Source organism: Pseudorasbora parva, chromosome 8 (assembly GCF_024679245.1).
Source record: "Pseudorasbora parva isolate DD20220531a chromosome 8, ASM2467924v1, whole genome shotgun sequence".
In the NCBI taxonomy this organism is placed as follows: domain Eukaryota; kingdom Metazoa; phylum Chordata; class Actinopteri; order Cypriniformes; family Gobionidae; genus Pseudorasbora; species Pseudorasbora parva.
Window position 1 is genome coordinate 21,145,770 of NC_090179.1, and position 22,722 is coordinate 21,168,491.

At 37.0% G+C, this 22,722-nt stretch overlaps 1 protein-coding gene across 2 annotated transcripts in view; it reads left to right on the top strand.

Moving 5' to 3' along the window:
- gabbr1a (gamma-aminobutyric acid (GABA) B receptor, 1a) overlaps nt 1-22,722 on the top strand; it is an 84,691-nt gene that overhangs the window by 58,030 nt on the left and 3,939 nt on the right. For both annotated transcript variants that reach the window (XM_067450353.1, XM_067450354.1), the window contains 8 exons: nt 1,028-1,178; nt 1,899-2,031; nt 2,191-2,307; nt 7,515-7,622; nt 7,834-7,927; nt 12,272-12,399; nt 18,231-18,359; nt 22,204-22,347. In XM_067450353.1, the coding sequence (XP_067306454.1) occupies nt 1,028-1,178; nt 1,899-2,031; nt 2,191-2,307; nt 7,515-7,622; nt 7,834-7,927; nt 12,272-12,399; nt 18,231-18,359; nt 22,204-22,347 (1,004 nt within the window). The remainder of the gene's footprint in view (nt 1-1,027; nt 1,179-1,898; nt 2,032-2,190; nt 2,308-7,514; nt 7,623-7,833; nt 7,928-12,271; nt 12,400-18,230; nt 18,360-22,203; nt 22,348-22,722) is intronic.

A 22,722-nucleotide genomic window follows, 5' to 3' on the forward strand; every position in this document is an offset into this window, starting at 1 on the left:
TAGACAGTCTGCTTAATAGCTGCACTTTATTTGATACTTCCCCAACAGACATTCATTCTACTGACGATAACTTTGCAACTGCATGTCAACTTAACCTGGACCCTAACACCTAATCTAACAGTGTACTAATACTCGAATGACAGGTAGCTGACATGTAGTAGCCAAGTTACTTTGTTACATAGTTAGTAGAACGTCTAAAATGGACCATCTTCCTTCAGTCTGTGCCTGCGCTCTTCCACTTCTCTTCCTGTCATGTAAACCAAATGTCTCATTTACAAGCCATTTACAATGTGTTCATTCCAGATGTCTTCATTCAAAATCTTCATTTTTTAAATTTGAATTATTATCATTTTGCAACATTTTTCTTAATAGAGATGAAAACCAAAGAGTTTAGAACAAAGAATTGTCAAATGGGCCCTCACCCGCTCAGAATTAAAACAGCCTTCAGTCAATGTTACACGTTCCTTGTTCTCTGCATGTTTGCTTATTCATTATTTTTAGTGTATTTGTTTATTCTTTGAGCTAGCATATAAGTATAGTACTCCCAGCTCAATTTAACACATCTTTAAATCTGTTTCGCAGAATTCCCTTCAAAACAAATGCTGAAAGCGTGAAAGAAGTCAGATTCCGTCTGGCCCTGCTAATGTGTGAACGTTGTGAGCTTCCATTTCCCCTGAAATTTTCCAGACGCTTGACGTGTCAAACCAACCCAGTGGCGCTATTTCACAGAAAACTGTCTGTCAAAAAATGTATATTCTCTCCTAGTCATGTTTCTGAAGTTGACAGCACAGACGTAGCTAATTATTCTCTGAAGTAAGCCAGAATACTTTGGCCTTTTTTCGTCAAACTGTCAATAAAGTCAATCTCTAAACTTTTTTCTGCATGTGTTTATGTATCTAGTGTCACACTAGTAGTGTGTCACTACGCTGTGATCTTTACGCGCTTATCTGCCATTCTGTTCTGTCTGCTCTCCACCGGGTTTCTTTCAGTTCCTCTGATATTTCCTGACTGGTTTCTCTCTTGACAGGCCTCGGCCCTCCAGCAGACCAGACCAAGGTGATTAAGGAGTTCCGTTATCTTTCTCAGAAGCTCTTTGTTTCCGTGTCTGTCTTTGCCGGGCTGGGAATCCTTCTAGGCATAGTTTGCCTCTCCTTCAACATATACAACAGTAGCGTCAGGTCAGTATGTGTTCAAAAGAAATCCACATGCTGTTGTGTAAAACCTTACAAATACTGATTGATCAATCATTTTGACTAAGTTTAATTGCCATATTTCTCAATATATTTTTTTTAAATCATTTTAATTTTGCCATACAACAGCAAAAATGTCCCTTTTTATAACTTCAGATAGCTCTATAAAAGATGATGACATCGAAATTCAAATCTATTGATTTTATATTGATGTTTCGCTGCTAGAAAAGGTCTTGTCAGCATATTTATGTGCTCTGCTCTCTTCCTCTTTGATCTCCTGTCATGTAACCCAAATGTCTTGTTTACAAGCCATGTGTTCATACCAGATGCCATCATTTAAAATTATGTTATATAGAAAATTATTCCCATTTTGCAAAGTTTTTGTTGTTAGAGATAAAAATTGGGGTCTGGCAAATGGCACCCTGAGTATGAGAGTAGGAAAAATATTTAAAAATTACTTTCAATATATATTCATAGTATATTGTCTAAAAATAAGTCAAGTAATTGTATCTAGTTTTAAAGGTGAGATTTATATATTTTTATTGAAAAGGTGCATTTTTTTTTTTCATTTTATGAGTCCTTTAAAAGCTCCCATGCCTCTTACAAAATAATATTCCAGCCCAACATAAAATGTCTGGGATTTCTCATTTTGAAACGGTGTCATATATATGTGGGCTCAGTTGTAGTCTGTTCCAACTCTTCTGACAGATACATTCAGAATTCTCAACCCTATCTGAACAACATGACCGCAGTGGGCTGCGTGCTGGCATTGGCAGCTGTCTTTCCCCTGGGCATCGATGGCCTCCATGTTCATAGATCACAGTTCCCCGTAGTGTGCCAGGTAGAGTCGTAAACGTTATAGTCACTTTTATATTGCCATTTCCTCTCATTCAGCCTTGACCTTTTGAGCACAGTGAAGATCTGTTGTAAAAAACGAATGGCTGCTTTGGAGCTAAGCTCCCAAATGAACTCCCTCTCTCTGTCTCTCATTTTCTCGTAGTTTCGCCTGTGGCTGCTAGGACTTGGCTTCAGTTTAGCCTATGGCAGCATGTTCACCAAGATTTGGTGGGTTCACACCGTCTTCACCAAGAAAGAAGAGAAAAAAGAGAAGAGGAAGGTAAAAAAGTTTTGAGTGGGTAAAAAAATGCAAAAGAATAGGTAACATAATAATGAAAATCTTTGTCCCTCAAATCTTAATGACTTTCTTTCCATTTTCACACAGCATCATAATATTATAATTTAATTACTATCATTTAAAAAACTCTAATTATATATACAAATATAACTGCAAGCATCAATTAGTGGGGCCATGCACAACAATTAACAATGTGACATGCAAACATGCCTGGAGGCTTCAGAAAAATGACAACAATAAGCAATTAAATATCTTTTGAGAGTATTTTATTATTTTAACTGTAATGTGATTAACTTGATAAACACTTTCAACCAATAGGTGGCCTTGTTATAAAATTGTTATGGTGTGGTCAGTGTCAGGTGACAATGACACTTAAAGTTTGGTGTTAATATGCCAAAGTGTTGCAGAATTACAGCCACAGAATCAGCTTGGCATCATGCCAACAAATTCGTTAATGCGTTACTCAATAACAGTTTGGCCTGTCTAAAAGCTTTTGTTAACTTTTTGCTGGCATGGTCTGAAAATGATCTGAGGCAATTTTGGTGAAAATCGGACCAACGGTCTAGGAGGAGTTAGAAAAAGTAGGTTTTCAAAGAAATTGAAAATGGTGGACAACAAGTTTGAGCAAATATGACATCCAATGTGGTATCATTAGGGCTGTAACGATATGCGATATGAAATCGAAATCGCAATACGCAGGTCCACGAACCTGTATCGCGATGTGAGAAGGCAGAATCGCGACACACCCCTTCCAACTGCCAGAATTATCCTTCCTGTCCAGGTCCAACTTTTAAGTCAGCAGTATGGCAACATTTCAGCTACCCAGTGGAGAACAAGGATGGCAATCGTGTAGTTGACAAGACCCACACAATTTGCCGTAAGTGTTTCAAGAAGCTTCCCCAACCGGCTGGCAACGTGGTGTGAGCGTGGCGTTTCTGTTGCGTGTCATCCGCGGGGCGGCTGCGTGGCGTTTTCTCTTTCTTTGCACACCAGAAGCGTGTCTGACGCGGCGTTTCTGTTGGTATTGATGTACAGGAGGCCCTATACTTCATGTTATATATATATTGCCTATTGATACCGCAAAGAAAACGACGGCAGTAGCCTATTGACCATACAGATATATGGTATTGATGGCAAAATAGGCTACAGAATACTGTACAGAATAAAACTGTTTTGTCCCCCCCATATCGAGGTTTGTATCGTACCGTGGGTCAAAAATCGTGATACGAACCGAATCGTGGGTTTGGTGTATCGTTACAGCCCTAGGTATCATTGTTCTCAGCATGACCCAAGGAACCTATCAAAACTTTGTGTACCATCAGGGCTAATTTTAATGACACACACCAAGTTCTTTAACAATACGTTAATGTGTTTTTAAATTACAGCAGTTTAGGACAAAATTAAAAATGGCTGACGCCCACTATAGCAACTTTGGGAAAATTAGGAATCATTCTAGCCTGACGTGGTCATACTCAATTCTAGTCAGAATATGAGTCTGAAACTGCTCCATTGGGCTGTGATTATGGGGCGTGTTTCAACCAAACCAGGAAAGATCTCAATTGGATAGACCTACAACCAATCAGAGCAACGAAGTGACGCATTACGTTAGTTGTCAAATGTCAACAGAGCTCAACTGCACTGTGTTGTTTTTCCATTTCTGCTTGTTGAAGCGCTTACGAGGCAACCTTGCCAAAATAACACACATTTTACCCCCCAAACGCACTTTTTTCCCTGGAGAATCCCCCCGAGAAGCTATTGTTTTGGGCTAGTAGTTGGTGGGTTTTGTTGTACAAACTTGGCAACCCTGTCTGCACGCGCGTTTCAATAAACAATCTTTGCCGGTGTTGTAAAAAAAAAAAAATTTAAGGATACACAGTTACTTACCAACATGATTATCATTTCAGAGAGAAATAGTGAAGGTGACTGCATATACAAACAAGCTCTCTGTTTAGGATTTGAACAAATCAAGTGCCTTTGATAACGGGCATGATTACGTTACTGTTGATCATCTGTCCATCATCGTCTAAAGCCCGCCCTGATGATTTCACTGGTCTGAACAGTTTCTGTTCGGGGATAATTACTCCTCTATGGATCGAGTCCAGACCGAACTTCCCGAGCTCAAATGTTGTGGGCGGGGCTGAGTTCGGCTGGCATCCAGGCTAGTATCATTCGGCATGGTGCACTGAATCAAAGGAGACCACTTTTATGATTGGGCACAGCATCCAGCAAAAAAGCTATTTTTCATAACTCTGACCAGTAGGTGGCACTGTGCTTAAATGCTTCATGCATCCTCAGGTCATGCTTGTGATGACATCTACCATGTGACATCTACTGAATACACTAGTTTGTGGTACACAAGTGTTGTGCACAAGTGTTGTGGAGGTATAGCCTCACGTCCGATTTTGGGTGTTCTTTGTCGAATTCATTCGCAGAGCGATTAGGTTTATCAAAAAGCTTTTCGATTTTAATGAAAAATTACTCCATCTATATTTTGATCATCATTCTGAATCCGATCGGGATGTAATCTTTGACAAAAGCTTTTTTATGAAACTTACACACATTGAAGTGTTAATAAAAAAACAATACAATCGGATACAATAAAAAAGTTACTTTTTTTGACAGAAGCAGACTCTGTTCTTCCTTTCTTTCTTGTTCAGATATTCATACAACAAAAGTTTTTGTGAAAATTAAAATGCTGCAACTTTTTAAAAAATGCTGGCGGGGAAAGAGTTAAGTATTGGATTTCACATAAATTATATTTCGTTCAATTAGAATGATGACAGAGCTGTAGACTTAGCATTTTTCAGTAACCCCTTAATTATTTTCAGATAATTCTGCCGAATCTGCAGAAGTGACGAGCAGTTTCTCTTGTGTAGTGCAGTGCTGCCGAGTTCACTGTTATCTACAACATATTACAGAATCTCACACCGCTGACTCTTCAGCGCTAGATGAATCTTCCCAGCATGAAATGGAAAGAACCCCCCCCCCCCCCTCTTCGCTTATTCTTGCTGCGAGAAGTTCTGTCTGTTTCATCCTTACACAACACAAACACACTATTAGCATCTTGACACGTGTTGGCTCTGATCCTGTGTCCTAAAGCAATAAGACACGGCATTAGGGAAACCCTAAGACCTCATCAAACGACAACCAGATTACCCCAACTATGGAATATGGATGAATATGGATGAGCATTAAACTTCTTTTATGGAAATCCGACCTTCAGGGGGCTTTATTATTCAAGCGCTCTGCACGACGAATCAAGATGACTTTCAACTCTCCCGATGTCCGTAATGGGGCAATTTGCCTAAGTGGTTCGACAGCACTTGAAGAAAGTTCGGCGCTCAGGCTGAATGTGGTAGAAACCGGGCTCTCGGGTCATTTGACGCCTTCACAGCGATTAAGGGAGTGAAAGAGAAAAGAAAGTGTGCTGCGAAGCTCGGTTCTATCCCGTTTTCCCAGTCTGACGGCCCGGAGGGAGCTTGCAGCCACGGATTAATGGATGGAATGGGAACTGAAAATAACTCCACATTTGTAACACATGACTTTAGTCATGTTTGCTGATGATTGGCATTCCGCTTTCCTGTTACCCATCATGCAGTGGAGGAAACACAATTGTAATGGTGTCAGAGCAATTCCATCATTTACCTTGACAGGAAAATAAACGTGTTATTCAGAACAGCACCTTGAGAGCGCTGGTTTTTTAAAAGAGTTCTGTCATTATTTACTCACCCTTCGTGGCGTTCCAAACCCATACGCTTTTACTTTTTTCCTGTGAGACTTAAAAGTTGAAGTTTTTGAAGAATCATTATACCGATATTTTCATGCAATGGTGTTTAAGCTCCAAAAAGGAAAAGTACATCACCATGAAAGTAGTTAATAAGGCTTACAGTATGTGCTGTATTTCAAGTTTTCTTCTGAAATCATAAAGTCATTTTGTGTGAACCTGACTACAATTCAAGTCATTATTCACTGATCATTTTCATTGCTGCATGTTTTGCAAGCTTAAAAACATTATTGTACGGACAGCTTTATAATGCTTTTATGGTTTTCGTGTTGTCATTTTTCTTTTTCTTTTCTAAGATTCAGCAAAAGAAATCTTGTTTACAAACTGTGAATATGGGTTTGCATCCTGAATTAAATGTGATGACGTAAAAAAAAAAAAAACTTCTATTGAGTTGTTCTCACAAGCTGCATGCAAAAAATAAATACAGTGTTGTTAATAAATGTAGTGTTGTTCAATTCACAAACAAATGACTTTAATTAGCCGATTCATGAGCGAATAACTCTTTGAATTAACTTCTTCTTCTAAAGCAAAATATATTTCCTATTATCACTGTAAAGCTGGTTTGAAGCAATCTGTGTTGTCAAAAGGCTGTATAAATGAAGGTGACTTGACTTTACTTTGAGCTGGTTCTTTTAAAGGGTTAGGTCACCAAATTTTTTTATTTCTGTCATTAATCACTCACCCTCACTTCGTTTCAAACCCATAAGACCTTCGTTAATCTTCAAACACAAATGAAGATATATTTGATGAAATCCGAGAGCTCTGACATCTCCATAGATAGCAGTTTAATTACCACTTTCAAGGTCTAGAAAGTTGGCCGATGCTGTTCAGGTGAGCACCACGACACATTCGTGTGATGCGGACACAGGAACTGACCAATGCACAGATGTGAAGACATTGTTGAATAAAGTTGTTGTTTTTGTTGTTTTTTTGTGCACAAAAAGTATTCTCGACGCATCATAAAATTAAGATTGAACAACTGTAGTCACATGGACTATTTCAGTGGTTAAAAATATCCTAATTTGTGTTCCGAAGATGATTGAACGACATGAGGTAAATAATGACAGAATTTAAATTTTTGGGTGAACTAACCCTTTAAGGAATTGCACAGAAAGACTCACAAACCCACCAGATACTGGTCTGACCAATCAAACTATTGGTATGATAATTGACTTTTTTCAGGATTTTTTGATGAAACAGCATTTGTTTGAAATCCAAATCTTTTGTAACATTTTAAATATCACTTTGATCAGTTTAATGCATTCTTTCTGAATAAAATTCTGTTCCACAGAAGAAGAAAAAAAGTATTTGATTTCCCCGTTTTTAGCAGTTGCTTGTTACTGTCTTGATCTTTTGTGACTGTGTACCATTGACTAACGATTATGGTCTTATTATTTCGCCACAGCACTTGGAGCCGTGGAAGCTATATGCGACCGTCGCAGTTCTGCTGGCTATTGATGTTCTCTCTCTGCTTATCTGGCAGATCGTGGACCCACTGCACATAACTGTGGAGGTGTGGTGACACTTTATTTTTTTTATTCTTGTTGTTACTTTGATTTTTATGATGTGTTTCCTCTGAGATGCCTTGAAAATTTCTGCCGAGCAAGCGCATGGAAGTAGGTGTTAATGGTGAAGGATTGTAGTGCTGTGCTCTGCTGCATTGACCTCAATCTCTGTCCTTTAAAGTGCTCTCTCTCGCTCTCTTGTTTTCTCGCTCTAAGCAGAAGTTCACTAAAGAGGCTCCTAAAGAAGATCTGGATGTGTTGATTCAGCCTCTTCTTGAGCACTGCAGTTCAGAGAAGATGAACACGTGGCTTGGTATGCATCCAGTATTCACTCACCGTGTCCAGTGCTCTCTCTCAGTGATGTTTTTTAGTGGTGTTTACTAATTCAAACAAACTCCTGATGCCAACTTTTTTATGCAACTAATGATTTATTTCTTTAAATCACCCTGTGGTCAGTGCGTTTAACCCCTTGTGTGATATCGCATTTTTACAACAGTGAGTTTACAGTGAGTAGGTAAATAAGAAACAATAATAGAGTGTCTCTGAAAATACTCTTTTATGCAGAACTACTTCCTTCCACCATGGATTCAAATTTCAAGTTGACAGTTTAAAGGGGGGGTGAAATGCTGTTTCATGCATACTGAGCTTTTTACACCTTTAAAGACTTGGATTCCCATCCTAAACATAGACAAAGTTTCAAAAACTAATGTTGGACGTTTGATGGAGTATTTCTGTGTTAAAAATACTCCTTCCGGTTTCTCACAAGTTTCGGCGAGTTTTTTTCGAGTATGGGTCTACTTGACGTTAAATAGAGCGGAAGGTCCTTGTATGGGCTGTACGGGCTCTTCTCCCGGTAGGGTGCGCTCGCGTAACTAGAGAGAGAGAGAGGAAATGCACGCCGTAAACAGTCTCTCAGGTGCAGATCCAGTCGTCCGTGAACACTTATGACGCGCCGCGCTCCACTTTATTCCTATGGGTGACGTCGTGCGACTTCAACGCTTCAGCACAGCATTCCGGGAAGGCAGCACTGCATTTGAACCGATTTGAACGCAGAAATGACGGGAAGCTTCAAGGCATCGCTTCAGTCGCGTCGCAAAGTGGATTTCCACGGTCACTGCTGTCACAGGACTTCACCAAATCATACCAAAGAAGTGTGTTTTTGACAGAGCGGTCCTGCTTTGGAAGCAGCCGGTGAGTAAATCAACTTCAAATGTCTCTGCTATTGGCTACCGTCGCATGAGTAAACATCAGTAAACGATACGATCGCGTGCTTCGTCATTCAAATGCGCTAACGGTTAACTTACTCCATTGTTGTTCTGTATAACGTTACACTATTCTGACTCTGACGTGCAAAACCGTTTTGCTTGCTACCTCTAAGGTCTAGTCGCATACAATAGTCCATAAACCGAATCATGTCCTCATAAACTGCAAGTAAAGACACACAAAGGCCCCTTAATACAGTACATTTTGTGCACATTCGGCATTCTTTAGCTCCGCCCACACGATACGCCTCCAGACGCTCGTTTTTTTCCGGAAAGACTCGGTACAGCCCATATTTCTTTTATAAATATGATAAAACTAAAGACTTTTCGGAGATATGAAGGATGCAATACTACTCTATAGGTACTCAAGATTGACATGAGATTGACTGAAACTGAGTGTTTCACGGTTTAGCCCTTTAACGGTTGAGCCCAAGCCTGTACTAATGTTACTGATTCTAAAACTTTCGAACTAGTAACGAAGGAATGCTGAGTCTCTTCAATGCAGTTAATTTTGTTAATGTAGAGTATATGTTATTATGAAAGCAAGATCAACTAAACAAGTGTATTACCTGTATCTGGTATAGCATTCATTCTTCAGGTCGGTGTCCATAATATTATTTCCATTATAAAAAATCTGTTTGAATGTTCGTTAAGGAAAGTGATATATTTTTCTTTGTCCTTTTAAAAGATCTCCCAAGACAGTGCTAAAATAATTTCCATCTTCCGTCTTTGTCGCCATCTGAAACATTTAATAGATTAATAAAACCAAAGATTGCCCGTTTCATATAGCCTACCCCAAATTAATGATGTGTTATGTTTAACCGGCATCTACATACAGTAGGAGCACGCGGCCTGGCCGCTGTTCTTGGCGGGTAAAAAGCATCTAATCAAAAAGTAAAACAGGTGCTATGTTTATATATGAGTTGCATATATGAGGTCTAAATTCTTGCCTAAAAAAACGTATGACTACATTGTGACACAATAATAGTAGTATTTGTGAGAGAAAAAAAGACAGTCGTCGCAAGCGGAGTGATGCAAAATGTGAAACGGTCCCAGTGATTATACTGGGAGAATATTACATGACTGCAAAAGGCTTTTTTCCCCCTTTTTTTCTTCTTACAATTTTATATAATCTGTGGCAGTTACGGAGGTTTTCGCTAAGCAGATCTACAACAGTTATTTTGTTCTGTTGTTATGAGTCGCCATTGTTCTGCATTCTCAAAGCTGTCATTGAATCGCACGCCCAGGTGAAAAATTGTGCTAGATCTCAACTGCGGAAAAACACATTGTGTTTGATGAAAAACTTGACTAAGTCAAATAAAAATGTGCATTTACAAAAATTCTCTCTCAATTGTTTTCTCAAGCAAAGCAAGTTTAGAAAGACCACTAGCAACAGCCCTGAATTTTCTTGAATGAAGGAGCGAAATGTCATTTTCAGTTTGTTGAATGACACAAGCTTATTCGCTTTATAGACTTTAGACGCGTATAACATCCGCGTTTGGCTTTATTTGAATGTTGGACCGTGCACTTTCATTCGCCAGGATATTATGTTCATTGGACATAAAACAAACTGATGAATGAACTGGTTCAGTGAAACAAACTGTCCAAAAGAACGAGTTCGCGGAAAAGAATCAGACATCCCATCAGTATTTTGTGCGTCTTTGAGTGGATCCTAAGCCCATACGCCGTACCTTTTAACTACTTAATTTCGTTATATCATTGAGAATGATTGTGGCGGGGAGTTCCACTCAGCAGATCCGGTAAAACGCTCACCACTGATATATATATATATATATATATATATATATATATATATATATATATATATATATATATATATATATATATAGGAATTTAATTATCTGGTAGCATCTCTGATATAATCTATCTACGAAATTTAAATTAACAATTTATTATATGCTATTTTTTTTTTGCATTGGTTTATTTTGTATTCCTCTCACTATTCCACAACTCATTCTTTCCCTCTCTCTCTCTCTCTCTCTCTCTCTCTCTCTCTCTCTCTCTCTCTCTCTCTCTCTCTCTCTCTCTCTCTCTCTCTCTCTCTCTCTCACTATCTCATTTTCTCATACTTTTTCTCTTGCCCTGACTTCCTATCAGAGCGCCGCAGTGTAAAATTAAATTTTGTGGGTCAGTGCCCAGGTCTGGATCTCATAGCCTGACTCTCTCACACTGTACAGGAAGATAATATTACAGAGAAAAAAAAAACCTTCCCTGAACTCAAAACGAGATTAAACTCTAATGTGACTTATTAGTCCCTCTCTTCTCTCTCTCCTTTTCCATTCTTACGGTTTTTATTTATCTATTTATTTTTGTTTTTATTTTTTCCCCCACAACTTTTTAAATATGGAGATATAGACTGGACAGAGATCATCTATCTTTCAGATAGTCTTCAAGGGTGAATCTGACTTACATGCCCAGGTCATGTCACAGTTTTGGAAGCAGACATTTTTGCACTACTTTCATGAGAATTGAGCTAGTTTTCACCAGGATTTATTACTGTAAATATGTACCATAATGCATAAAACATTTAATATTATTTAAATGGTCAAATATTCATTAAGTATTGCACCCCAAACTCTTTGAGAAATCTAATCGACTCAAGCCAAGAATCATTCATTCTTAACATCACTCAAAATTATTGCAAATTATAAAATACCCATTTTATATATATTTTATTCAGGTAAAATGCAACTTTAGTTAATCTCGATCGCTTTGTTTTCTCCTAGGTTAAATAGAAAGGTTTGCGCTTGGTAAGATTTTTTAGAAAACATCAAAACATTTTGTAAAACAGTAATATTGTGACATATTACATATATGTAAATACTTTCAGTTTTAATATATTTTAAAATGTAATTTATTCCTGTGAATTTTCAGCATCATTACTCCATTCTTTAGTGTCACATGATCATTCAGAAATAATTCTAATATGCTGACTTGAGGATCAAGAAACATTTATTATTATCAATGTTGAAAAACGTTGCACTGCTTAATATTTTTGTGGAAACGGTGATACTTTGAGGATTATTTGATAAGTTAAAATGCTTTCACTGTCATGTTTGATCATCTTGCTGACCCAAAACTTTTGAATGGAAGTGTAGAAGGTGTCAAAGGTGTTCATCAACCTCAGCATCTCACTGCCAAAACTCCTTTACAGTCAAGTGTTTTTCAAATTTGCCTCAGTTTGAAAGAATCCTTTAAAATAACTGGTTCAAATGTACAATTTATGTTTTTTTTATGTTACTTGACTCAAAACCATCGCATGTACTTCAAGTGGCACAGAAATAGAAAGCCTACAGTTTCCACATGATAACCAAAGCTTAAACCAGCCTTTGAGCTTTAAGAGCACTCACTATAAGTAATGCCTGCTCCTTCAGGTGTTGTGTACGGCTACAAGGGACTTCTGCTGCTGCTGGGGATCTTTCTGGCCTACGAGACCAAGTCCATTTCCACCGAGAAGATTAATGACCACAGAGCGGTCGGCATGGCCATCTACAATGTAGCTGTAAGTCTGACTGCTGGCTATTTTCTATTTTCACAGCATATCATATCCTAACTGTAGCTGACAGCTGGGTGAAACAGCTGAGATTGTTTTCATAATGTATATGAAATGAATGGCTACATATATCGTATGTGTATCAGTGTGTAGCAAGAATACTGTGCCCTTCCAGTCAAAACTGTTTAACTATTATATATTGTGTTTTACTGTGTTTAACAGCCATGATGTGACTCCTTTATAAAAGTATGACAAAAAGACAAAGTTAATTCATTCAAATTGTTAATGAGCAATGGTGGAAACCGTCGCCCAGGGCGGTAGAATTTTCTGGGCTGGTGTTGTGTTGTTCACCCGTCTCCTTGAAAATTAATTGAGACCCAGCAGATGACTTTGCCTCCCCCTCGTACTTCATATGCCATCTGTCTGCACTCTAGAATTACAATAAATGGTTTGCTTATGAAGTATGTCTCTTTACCTGCTAGAAGTCAAAAATGAAGGATGATAATAGCACTGTTCCAGTACAGGTCAAGTTAATCAAATCACAAAATACATTTGCACACCATAGGTAATATATATGCACTACCGTTTAAAAGTTTGGGGTCAGAAATGAATGCTTTTATTCAGCATGGATGCATGAAATTGATTAAACTGAAAAGTGAGATTAAAGACATTTATAATGTTACAAAAGATTTCTGTTTTAAATAAATGCTGTTCTTTTGAACTTTCTATTTGATCAAAGAATCCTGAAAAAAACGTATTACAGTTTTCAAAAGCCTTTTACACAGCTCAGCTGTTATCAACATTGATTTAACAATAATAAATGTTTCATGTGACACTGAAGACTGGAGTAATTGATGCTGGAAACTCAGCTTTGACATCACAGGAATACATTTAAAATATATTCAAATATGAAAGTTATTATTAACTGTAATAATATTTCACTGTTTTTACAGCTAAATGCAGCCTTGGTGAGCATAAAAGGACTTCTTTCAGAAACATTAAGAAATTTTACAGACCCCAGACTTTTGAATGGTAGTGTATACTGACACAAAGGCCCTATTTTAATTACCTGAGTGCATTGTCTAAAGCTCATGACACAGGTGCACTTAGCAGGTGCACATGGCGCAGTTGCACCGAATCCACTTATGCTTAACACTTATACCAGACGCATGGTAAAAAAAGGTTGTAACCATAGACTATAAAAAAGATGTTATGATGCGTCTTCACTCTCTTCTATTTAAGTAACTGAAGCTGCCAGTGTCCAAATATGGCGCTTGTAATCTTGGGTCTCGAGTCTGCGCTGTAGTGAGCGCAAACTGGAGCCAAGATATCAAGGTCCCGCCCACACTCCCGACCTAATCAAAAACCTATTGTGAAATAAACAATTATGCAAATGTAGAAATTAAAGTTAAATGTACATATAAGGAACAGCTGGAGGGCAACATGATTGGATATAAAAAGAGCCTCTCAGAGTGGCAGTGTCTCTCAGAAGTCAAGATAGGCAGAGGATCACCATTTTCTTCAATGATGTGGTGAAAAATAGTGGAGCAATATCAGAAAGGAGTTTCTCAGAGAAAAAAGCTCATTTAGAAACAAGCTTATTTAAAATGGACTATGGCAAAGTGGAAAACTGTTCGGTAGTCTGAGGAATCAATATTTGAAGTTCTTTTTGGAAAACTGGGACGCCATGTCATCCAGACTAAAGAGGACAAGGACAACCCAAGTTGTTATCAGTGCTCAGTTCAGAAGCTTCATCTCTGATGACAGTGGGTACGGAAAGTCCACAGACCACACATTCTGCATCAATTACAACATCTTGGCTGCATAGAAGAATGAGCCATGTACTGAAATGGCCACCCTGCAGTCCAGATCTTTCGCCCATAGAAAACATTTGGTGCATCATTAAGAGGAAGATGCGACAAAGAAGACCCAAGACAGTTGAACAGATAGAAGCCTGTATTAGACAAGAATGGGACAACATTCCTATTCCTAATCTTGAGCAACTTGTCTCCTCAGTCCCCAGACGTTTGCAGACTGTTATCAAAAGAAGAGGGGATGACACACAGTGGTAAACATGGCCTTTTCCCAACTTGTTTGAGATGTGTTGATGCCATGACATTTAAAATCAATTAATATTTTCCCCTTAAAATTATAAATTTTGTTTAAACATTTGATATGTTATCTGTCATCATCATAAAGTATCTCCACCCCAAGTTCCTGAAAATGGTGCCTCAGTGACTACTGAGGAGAAGCTGTCAATCATAACATCACACCCCTGTATTTATAGTTGTAGTTATTTGATGCTATAACACATTTTTATAGCATCAAATAACTAACTAAAACCAAACATATTTAAAGAAAGAGCACTTCAACTAAAATCAGCATGATAAAAACAGCCTAAAATGACAGAAACCATCTTTGGAAAAAAAGGCATTTGAAGTGTAAGTTGATTGTTTAGTTTGTCTATGACTTATTACATTTCATGAAGAGGGCGGGGTTTATGACCTATGAGGGACTGGGGGGCGAACGAGATGCTTTGGCTTCACTTTTCAGGACTCGTGTGGCACACTTGGGTTGTACTTATTCTCTTGATGAGTTTTGGCGTACCGTGCGATAAACCATTCAGTGTCATCTCCCATTCCCTTTAAAATGGGAGAACAATCCACCTGAACCAAGGGCGGTTTCTTCATTAGGGGCGATAGGGCAATGCATCACCAAAGTGCGAAAGATGGATTTTTCAATCACATAAACCACAGAGTTACGCTAGCTATCACTATTCTAAACTGTTCTGCCTCTGGATATATAGTCCCATCAGTGTCAAGTCACGTGCTGTGGAGTACCACCTCTTTTTGAGCGATTTCTCTCCTGCCGAGAATATTATAGACCTTCATACAAATAATTTGTTTTGAACTGCAGGCATTGCAATGCATTCTCAATGGGTCCCAGGAGGGCTAGCGCTAATGTGCTTTCGTCATCATCCCATCATTTCACCCACCAGCAACTGGTGGGAGCAAACATAATTCTATTAATAATCTTTAAGCTGAAGTGACATACAATAATTTCCTCAGTGCATAATTTATATTTTACAGACATAATCTTCATCTGTAAATGTTAGAAAGTCAAGCAAATGTTTCCATTTTGCTGTCAGGAGTGGGCGAGCCCTCTCAAGCACAAACTTCCGTGAACACTTCTTCCAAACAGACGGAGCACGGTAGAATAGGAGCACAGTAAATCTGACTCAAATATACATTTTGGTCTAATATTTGATTTTTGTTGTTGTTGGTGAACATAAACGCCATATGTAGAAATTCGAACCTTCAAGTAAGTGTATTTTTATGATAGCAGTGACTATAAAGTGACTATTGTAGGGTCATCAAAAGCCTAATAATTATTAGTCTGTGCTTTTGTTTTTAATTATTTACATTATTAGTTAAGTGAATTTAAAGATTGTTTTTAGATTGTAATGATACAGTGTTAGAATGTGATGTGATTTGACCCCTTTTTTGCAAATAATAATAGGCCATAACTACACGGTTACATACACTTGTTTTTTTCCCCATAGCCTTCAGTATGAACAATGTTTGTTGGCACAGCTTACACTTGGTCGCACATATTGGGCAGGATGAGAAATAAAAATATATCTTTTTAATTAAATGGAGTTTTTAAAAATAAAATATATATATATATATATTCAAATAGAAAAATATAGAAAGTAGCCTACTGATATTATACCATACATCGTCATTTAGCCCAAAAATACAGAGATGATATATCGGCCATCCCTACCATAGCTTTAAATGCTGAATAATGCAACATTATATCTCGCAGTTCTGACTTGTGAGAAAATTGTGAGCGGACTTTTTTTTCTCCGAATTTGACTTTTTAATTCACAATTACTTCTTGCATTTTTTATTCAACAAGCTTCCATAGTTTCTTACTCCTTCATGATTTGACCTTTATCACTAGCAAATCTCGCATCACTGTAAACAAGCAGCAGTTCGACACCAATGATAATATTTTACACTTGTTGTTTAATTCAAGATACTTTTTGTCTTTTATTCTGAGTATTGATGATTTATTTATAGAATGTATATAATTTATACAATAATATTATACTAAATATGTACAATGATCTAAGCTAACTCAGTGTGAAAACAAAAACAATAGCTATTGACGTAATGCTAAATTAAAGTGTATTTATTTTTATCAACATCGACATGTCGCCTTGTGTTGTTCGAGCCTTTTTTAGCACATTTTTTGAAAGACGTGTTGATTACTGTTGTTTTGTGCTTCGCTCTGAATTGCTCAACTGCTTGAAAACAGTTTGATTCCGGCAATAACTCCAAGTGCTTTGCAGGATGATTTGCATAATTGCACCCATTTGCTCAAACTCAGACTAAAACATCTTAATGAGGAAACAAGTAACACTCCGCTGGTAATGCTTTACGTCAGTCCTACACCCATTTTACATAAGATCAGATTAAGTCCCAGAGCTGCACCATGTTTCTGCAGTGTGTCAGGAACGTGCCTCCTTTAAAGCAACTTGACAGTTGTTGATGGAAAGCAAAGATTACTGTATGTTTTTACTCTTCCGTGATGCAAGATTCAAGAACGAGTCAGTAAATGTCGCCAGGGCATGTACAAATCTGTCTAAATTTTTTTTTTTTTTTTAGCTCTAAAACGTAACAGTTTACTTCTGGTGGATGTTTCCATCAGCCGGTGTTGTGTGACTGAACGGTAGCACTGATAGCTCTTATCGCTCCTGTGCTGTTGAGGTCAGGGAGGAAATGGACTTTAGTGGTGCTATGGACGTTGTTTTGACTCCAGACAGTCATGACAGTCGGAATTGCTCGCCGTTATCTGTCTGTAGAGTCATTCTAAGCCAGTGAAGGTAAATACCGGCTATTTTTCTGCACTGTTCACTAGATATCATATGACATCTCCAGTGATCGTATTCAATTGTCATTTCTCTGCTCTCTGCTCTCTGCTGCAAGTGTTTTGACAAAAAGACCTCTCGTTTTTCATCAACTCTCCTTGCTCTCTCTCTTTTGTTTTCCTCTCATTCTCCTTTATCTCATTAGTTTCTCAGTTCTCATTCACAGGACTATGTCTGATCAGCAATTACAATTTTTCTTACAGGTAATTTACGCCCTCTAGTGGTGGTGATGTTTTGGTGCACAAATGTCTTGTTTAGACAGCAAAGCCGTTTTTTTTTTTTTAAATCACATTTGTGTACACTTGTTTTTTAACTCAAGGGCTGGGTAAATATAGGACACATGTTTGGTTAATTTAACCCAGCAAATTGGGTTGTTTATTTAACCCAGCATAATAGGTTGATTTAAACCAGAATAGTTGATTCATTTATTTTTTATTTCATTTATGAATTAATGTCTATAGATTCATTTGAATCATCTAAACCTTTTTTTAAATACATGCCACCACCACTGCCTTGCAGGATATTGCCTTTATTTGATCACATTTTACAGTATAGCATATTTTATATGGTTTTTAATTCATATTGCCAACATTTAAGCTTATTTAACAAATATTAGAAGTAAAAATTAAACATTTAGAAGTAATTAAAGCAGCTGGATATGGTAGTGCACATGCATTTTAAGCAATAACCCCCCAAAAATTACACAAAAGGCTTAAACTATGATTTGGGGAAATACAAAATAACCTAAGATTTTTTATTTTTTATGATGTGGTTTTATTTAATGTAATTTCTTTTACCTACAAAATAACAGATATTGAATCGTAAATGTCTGATTTTATAAACTGAATCGGTTATATCTTTACATGATTAACATTATTCTGTCTTTCTTTCTGTCTGTCTCCAGGTGCTGTGCATGATTACTGCTCCAGTGACCATGATCCTCTCCTCTCAGCAGGACGCTTCCTTTGCATTCGCCTCTCTGGCCATCATTTTCTCAGTCTACATCACTCTCGTGGTGCTCTTCGTGCCCAAGGTCCATGCACTTCAATAATTCCCTGCTTTATATCACTTCCACATTCACGCTGGTTCGTCTTTATGGTGGACACAGATTCTCATTTTGTCTGATTTCGGTTCTCTCCCTTGACACGGTTTCATTTTTTTTGTCACTGCATACGTGCATTAGGTTAAGTTACGTTTCGTTTTCAACACAAAATGTTTTTTTAAAAAGAATGCTCTCCTAGAGTATGTATTATGTGCTATTTTTACACAGCGCTCCGGGATGCTTGATTCAAACAAGTTTTTAGTTTGATTCTGACTTAATTTAGTATTATACTATTACAGTTTTTATTAAAAATTTTAATTAGCTTTTGTTATTATAGTTGCAGATTTCAGTTAAAGACACATTACTATTACTGCTCATCAAGCCTGCATTTATTTGATTAAAAATACAGAAACAAATGTAATATTGTGATATATTATTACAGTTTCAGATAATTGGTTTTCAATGTATTATACTTTAAATGATCATTTATTCATTTTAAATGATCATTAAGCTGAATTTTGAGTATCATTCAGTATCAGTATCTCCAGTCTTCAGTGTCACATGATCCTTCAAAAAGTGTAATATGAGGATTCATTTTCAAAGTTGGAAACAGTTCTGCTGCTTAATATTTTTTCATAACCTGTGATTTTTTTTAATAATACTTTGATGAATAAAAAGAAGAAAAAAAAGAACCAAATGTTTTAAAAATATAAATCTTTTGTAACAACAATTTACACTACTGGTCAGTAATTTGGGGTCAGTAATTTTTTTCTTTCTTTTTTAAAAATAAATCAATAATTTTATTCAGCAAGCATGTGTTAAATTGATTTTTAAAAAAATTATAGTAAAGGAGATTTATATTATTTGAAAATATGTTTTTATTTTGAATAAATGCAGTTCTTCTGAACCTTTTATTCATCAAATATATTAGGCAGCAGAACTGTTTCCAACACTCATAATAAATCTGAATATTAGAATGATTTCTGAAGGATCATGTGACACTGAAGACTGAAGTAACGATCCTGAAAATTCAGCTTTGCATCACAGAAATAAATAATAATGTAAAGTATAATACATTGAAAACCAAATATTTAAATTGTAATAATATATCACAATATTAAAAAAGTATTTTTGATCAAATAAATGCAGGCTTGATGAGCAGAAGAAACTTCTTTCAAAAACATTACAAATAGTAATGAGTCCAAACTTTTGGCCTGTACTATATATATACAGTCTTGTTCAAAATAATAGCAGTACAATGTGACTAACCAGAATAATCAAGGTTTTTCGTATTTTTTTTATTGCTACATGGCAAACAAGTTACCAGTAGGTTCAGTAGATTCTCAGAAAACAAATGAGACCCAGCATTCATGATATGCACGCTGTTAAGGCTGTGCAATTGGGCAATTAGTTGAATTAGTTGAAAGGGGTGTGTTCAAAAAAATAGCAGTGTGGCATTCAATCACTGAGGTCATCAATTTTGTGAAGAAACAGGTGTGAATCAGGTGGCCCCTATTTAAGGATGAAGCCAACACTTGTTGAACATGCATTTGAAAGCTGAGGAAAATGGGTCGTTCAAGACATTGTTCAGAAGAACAGCGTACTTTGATTAAAAAGTTGATTAGAGAGGGGAAAACCTATAAAGAGGTGCAAAAAATGATAGGCTGCTCAGCTAAAATGATCTCCAATGCCTTAAAATGGAGAGCAAAACCAGAGAGACGTGGAAGAAAACGGAAGACAACCATCAAAATGGATAGAAGAATAACCAGAATGGCAAAGGCTCAGCCAATGATCACCTCCAGGATGATCAAAGACAGTCTGGAGTTACCTGTAAGTACTGTGACAGTTAGAAGACGTCTGTGTGAAGCTAATCTATTTTCAAGAATCCCCCCCAAAGTCCCTCTGTTAAAAAAAAGGCATGTGCAGAAGAGGTTACAATTTGCCAAAGAACACATCAACTGGCCTAAAGAGAAATGGAGGAACATTTTGTGGACTGATGAGAGTAAAATTGTTCTTTTTGGGTCCAAGGGCCACAGGCAGTTTGTGAGACGACCCCCAAACTCTGAATTCAAGCCACAGTACACAGTGAAGACAGTGAAGCATGGAGGTGCAAGCATCATGATTTGAGCATGTTTCTCCTACTATGGTGTTGGGCCTATTTATCGCATACCAGGGATCATGGATCAGTTTGCATATGTTAAAATACTTGAAGAGGTCATGTTGCCCTATGCTGAAGAGGACATGCCCTTGAAACGGTTGTTTCAACAAGACAATGACCCAAAACACACTAGTAAACGGGCAAAGTCTTGGTTCCAAACCAACAAAATTAATGTTATGGAGTGGCCAGCCCAATCTCCAGACCTTAATCCAATTGAGAACTTGTGGGGTGATATCAAAAATGCTGTTTCTGAAGCAAAACCAAGAAATGTGAATGAATTGTGGAATGTTGTTAAAGAATCATGGAGTGGAATAACAGCTGAGAGGTGCCACAAGTTGGTTGACTCCATGCCACACAGATGTCAAGCAGTTTTAAAAAACTGTGGTCATACAACTAAATATTAGTTTAGTGATTCACAGGATTGCTAAATCCCAGAAAAAAAAAAATGTTTGTACAAAATAGTTTTGAGTTTGTACAGTCAAAGGTAGACACTGCTATTTTTTTGAACACACCCCTTTCAACTAATTGCCCAATTGCACAGCCTTAAGAGCGTGCATATCATGAATGCTGGGTCTTGTTTGTTTTCTGACAATCTACTGAACCTACTGGTAACTTGTTTGCCACGTAGCAATAAAAAATATACTAAAAACCTTGATTATTCTGGTTAGTCACGTTGTACTGCTATTATTTTGAACAAGACTGTATATTAATATTACTTTTTAAGTTTAAATTATTTTTATTTCAGTTTTAGTTTTTATTTAGTCTGATAAAAACAAGACCGTTCTCAGTAGTAACGGAGTTATGGTCTGGCAAAGCTTCATAGACAAAGACAAATCATTTCCAAAGGGGCGTCACCAACGGACGATGACGTATGCAGAGCGACGGAGAAACATCTGAGACAGCAAATCTCCGTTTGTGATTTCGAGGAAGATTTTGTAATGGCTACTGACGACTTTCGCCGTTGTTGTAAAAGAAATATGATAATAGCTGGTGTCCATCGCCACTCCATCAACACGTTTGTTTAGTTTGAAAAAATTTTTTTATTTTATTTTAATTTATTAAAATAATTTGTTTTATTGAATTTTTTTATTTTTTTATTTCCAGTTACTAATTTTAGTAGTCAAGAAACAATTCTTGTTTTAATTTTTCCATGTAATATTTATATTTTATTTCAGCTTCAATTATTAAAAATAATAATTTTCAAATATAATTTTAGTTCCCTTGCGATACTACACGAGTACTGCGTCATTCGTCTTATATAAATAAGACAAGACTTTACTGAGACGAATGACATAGTCCTCGTTCCATATCTAAGGAACCGAGGTTACGTTAGTAACGAGTATGTTTTGTTAATAATAACCCTACTTTGTGGCCTCCTTCTCGCTCACATAAGTTAAATAATTTCAGTTTGAATCAGCATTTCATTTCCATGTATTGATTTACTGGATAAGTAACCGTGTAATGTACAGAAAACAGATCTTTATCACTAAGAAAACCATTGGGTGGGTGGACCGCAGGGTGATTTATGTTGTGACTGGCTGGCTATAAATTATCCCTTACTTATTCCCCGTCCTCTCCTACACAATAAAAATATGAACTATTGATTTCAGTGATATTTCATAAATTCAGTGATCTTTCCCTGCTGTGTTTTATTGATTATTACTGTCGCTTCTGCAGATACGCCGTTTGATCACTCGTGGTGAATGGCAGTCGGAGCAGCAGGACACGCTGAAAACTGGCTCATCCACCAACAACAATGATGAGGAGAAGTCACGACAGCTGGAGCGCGAGAACAGGGAACTCCAGAAGATCATTCAAGAGGCACGTGCTTCTCTCTCTCCATCCGTCACTTCCTCTTCTCCTCATGTGCACACAGCTTGCGTCTTAATTAACACGATAATAGATTAACAAATGAACACACTAGAAATCCGTAGGGTAGAATGAATTATTGAAATGATATCCTGCACGTCCTTGTCTTTGACCTTCTGTGCACATGACTGTGCTTTCACATGTTCATTCAGTAAGGCCAGATTATGCTTTTATATGTTAATATACAAAAGACCTTCAGAATAATTATTAATAAAATAAGAATGATAAATAATAATAAATAAAAAATATATATAAATATATAAATACACACACGTTTTTATAAATATATATAATAAGACAGGCAAAACCTAATATTGTGTTGGTTGC